Raw genomic sequence first — 3,644 nt, 5'->3', positions numbered from 1 at the left:
GCTCCCGGCGGACCAGCGGGATACCATGGTTTCTGGATGCAACCGGCTCCTGGAGGTCACTCAGGATTGCTATTTTCGGGCTACTGGATGGCGGCACATTAGCAGAATTCTAGATGGATAGTTTTTGCATACTTTCCATCTACAGATGTTTTGTTTTGATATCTTTAGTTCAATTTGGCTACCAGTCTATCTTTATGTAATAAGTACTTGACATCGACGTTTTATTAATAAATGGCTGTGTGCATCGATTGATGCAGAGGCCGGGGCTATGCTCCCATATCTAAAAAAAAAGAAAGGGCGGTGAAGTGCAACCTTAATGTTGTTTGATAGGTGTGCAATTGCAATGCTGATCGATTCGTTTAAAACTTCAGATTAGGTAGACATAACGGTGATGGTATAAAGTAGACAACGGAGCAAGCTTTCAATGACATTTTTCTAGTTTAAAAACTTTCAGTGGTATTTAAAAAAAAAGATTGGACCTTTTAATGATATATATAGATCCAATTTTACCAAAGTATTTACAATCGTTTACTTGAAATTTTTGTCAAAAGCTCAAAATAGGCGTGCATGATCAAGGTCTACATGCCTGTAATTTTCATGGAAACGTTACAGTAGTACGTACTCTGTAATGTGTAATAATATGTTTGTAAGAAGCTGTGATTCAGGTTAATATAATGTGCACTATACAACACACGGGCATTTTTACTAGTGTAAACAAACAAAAGAAAGCCATAATAGACTTTCTTAGAAAGTTACACCATGGATCATCAATCGGATGGTAATTAGTATTACAACATAATGGAAATTAAAGGAACGCCATTCTTAGAAGTTAGGCATGCAGTGCATGCTAGTAGTAGGAATTAAATCAGCTCGCCGCTGCCGCAGACGGACGGTTCTCCCGGCGCAGCATTCTGGCTCTTCTCGTTTCGGAATCACTGGGCAGCGCCCGTGGCGCCTGCCGCCGCGTCCGCCGCAGCACCGGCAGCGCCGGCCGCCGCGTCTGCTGCGGCACCGGCAGCGCCTGCCGCCGCATCTGCCGCAGCTCCGGCAACGCCGGCCGCCGCGTGGGTGGCATGCTCGCCGGCCTGCAACGTACGTGCACGCAGTCTAATTAATCAGCGGCACGGGATGAGAATGACATGGTGCAATGTGTAGGGAGCAGGGAGCAGACGTACCTCCTGGACGGTCTCGGCGGCGCGGTGCGCCTGCAGGCTCCCGCCCTCAACGGCGGAGGCGGCGGCGTCGTGCACGGCCTCGGCGGCGTGGCCCACCTGGTCCTGCACGCGCAACGCAAATCACCATGATTTAGTCCAACAAATACATGTACTGCATTCCCTACTGAACAGGATGAACTAATCAACCGCATGCTTGGCCTCGGACTGGCCGGCCTCGAAGGATTGCTTGATGTCAGCCATGGCGTGGTGAAGAGATGTTGGGAGTAGTGAAAGCTGAGATGAAGAGATTGGAATGGAGGTTTCTGGTGTGGGAAACTAGCCGCGTCTCGCCGTGTTTTTATGCGGGTCGTTTGTGCCAAATTGGTGGCGACAAATGTGTGGATATGAGTGGTGGAAGGGGGATTGACGGGTGAATGTGCTTGTGACTAACTTAGACGACCCTAAAATAGAAAGCCACACAAACCATTTAAAAAGAAGAGAAAGAAATTAAAGAAGAGAAACACTGACGGAGAAACTCCCTCGACCGGCATTCGAAGACTAACCGCACATGCTTTTTTTTCCTTTTATATTTGAAGACGAACATTCTACAAAGGTCCGACGCTAGGCATCGGTCGCCTGATATATGAAGCCAAAAACCGGCCGTCCTCCAAGCCTTTCGATCGCGATCCAACGTCTAGAATCAACCGTAGTGTCAATATTGTGATGTGCCCCTCCAGTTTTTGGAAACTCAACCCGCAGTCCTTACCTTCCCCAATTAAACTGAGAGGGTATATCCCATTGGGCCAGACCTTCTAAATATTTACAACAAAAATGCCACCCTACGATATATCCGAGTGTTGCAACAAAATCACTCACTCCGCTTACAAAAAAATACTATTTATTGTCGTGGTGAACAAACAGATGCCTAGGGTGGGCTTAAGTTGGGGACGATAGACTTCGAAGGATCCGGGGAGAGATGATGCGGTGAAGACCGCAAACGGAAGAACACACAAACAAAACGATGTACTCAGGTTCAGGGCCCTCGTGAGGAGGTAAAACCCCTACGTCATGTGTGTCTGACTGTATATGAGCTACATTGGTGCTCCTTGAACTGTATCTCTAACGGTGTCAACTATGAACTGAAGAGCTAGCTAGAGGAAGATGAGAGGTGCTCGTATCAGAGAGCTGGGGGAGAATGAGGCCCGAAGGGGCTGTCCCGTGTGCTTCCCTTGGTGCTCCTTATATAGTGAGCCCAGGGGGCATGGTGCAGCACTGCAGCCCACAAGGTACATTGTGTATTGTTCATTGAATGACAATTGGGGTCTTGTCACATTGTTCATGTGTCATGAGAATGGTCCTGGTAGGCATGGGTCTTGTCGATGTCCTTGGTCTTGTCTTCATGTGCTTGTCCACTACATCAAATGAGTCATCAATCTTATCTGCTCCATGGCCTTGGTCTGACAAATAATAGTACGCCGGTCTGAGCAAGGGGCGTCCAAGTTAGTCACAAGCACATTCACCCGTCAATCCCCCTTCTAATATGATTAGACTAACCACAATATATAGGACACACTCCATATAAACATGTGCATATTTAGATGAAGTTTGAATTTCATGCACATCTTAGCCATTTAGGATTTGATGGAGTATATCCTACATAATGGATCAAAAGAAAGCAAGCATGCTACAAGTATAAACAAATTACATATAAGCATGCACCAAAACCTTTAAAGATCCAAGAAAGATATACTTTGGACAAAATACCAAAAGAATTAGATAAGGCATAGAGGTGCCACAAAACAAATTTGTTGTCCAAGTTATATCTAAGAAGCAAATCACAAAAGATTTGTTCAACAAAGTTCAACAAATGAACTAAGAAGAAACCATTGAGCATAAAGGATGAAATAAAGCAAACATGCTCAAGGATTTATCTCATTCAAGCAAATAAATCATGTAAGAAAGAATGAGATAGCAAACTCCCCAAAAGAGCAAGGTTCAAACAAAATAAACCAAACCCTATACACTTTTCACAATGGCACAATGTACCGTAAGGAAAAGGTTTGTCTTCCAAAACAAACACTTGATATGAATCAAGAGAATTTATCAAAACATTTTTCAAAGGGACAGGGAAGACACATGGGAGCAACAAAGATTTGTTGGAAGTAAAAATAAGGCAATAAGAAACAATCCAAGGTGAAGATGATCCAAAAATTCAACCACATACAAGGTTATCAATTGTCAAAGACAATGAGTATATTGGAAATAATTTCCGGTGGAGTATTGACAATGTTAGAAAGGATCAACTTCACAATAAAAGGCATAGGATAAGTATATAGAATTGAGCACTATGTACGGATGAAGATTCTTGATAGCTTCAACTAGTCACACAATCACGCACGGCAATGATTAGAATAACTTGAAGCAAACGGTGTCCCAAATAAGATATAGAGATATGTATTTGAGGAAAAACCGCACCAAGAATTTCATATT

At 43.9% G+C, this 3,644-nt stretch overlaps 1 protein-coding gene across 1 annotated transcript; it reads right to left on the bottom strand.

Moving 5' to 3' along the window:
- Window positions 1–932: 932 nt before the first annotated feature.
- Window positions 933–1,452, bottom strand: LOC124689518 (predicted GPI-anchored protein 23). The gene is made up of 3 exons (XM_047223037.1): window positions 1,362–1,452; window positions 1,176–1,277; window positions 933–1,085 (listed from the first exon to the last, which is right to left on the bottom strand). The coding sequence occupies exons 1-3, from the start codon at window positions 1,413–1,415 to the stop codon at window positions 933–935; spliced, it is 309 nt and encodes a 102-aa protein (XP_047078993.1). The 5' UTR covers window positions 1,416–1,452.
- Between the last annotated feature and the right edge of the window lie 2,192 nt (window positions 1,453–3,644).

This window comes from Lolium rigidum, chromosome 2, assembly GCF_022539505.1.
Source record: "Lolium rigidum isolate FL_2022 chromosome 2, APGP_CSIRO_Lrig_0.1, whole genome shotgun sequence".
NCBI lineage: Eukaryota > Viridiplantae > Streptophyta > Magnoliopsida > Poales > Poaceae > Lolium > Lolium rigidum.
The sequence above is the reverse complement of the archived record's forward strand: the minus strand, read 5'-3'. Positions and strand labels throughout refer to the sequence as shown.

Excerpts from the sequence above, each read along its gene's own strand:
- LOC124689518 (XM_047223037.1), bottom strand. The coding sequence starts at position 1,415 with ATGGCTGACATCAAGCAATCCTTCGAGGCCGGCCAGTCCGAGGCCAAG. Across the intron at positions 1,278-1,361 it reads AGTCCGAGGCCAAGCATGCG|GACCAGGTGGGCCACGCCGC; the intron begins GTTGATTAGTTC and ends TTGCGCGTGCAG. Across the intron at positions 1,086-1,175 it reads CCGCCGAGACCGTCCAGGAG|GCCGGCGAGCATGCCACCCA; the intron begins GTACGTCTGCTC and ends CGTACGTTGCAG.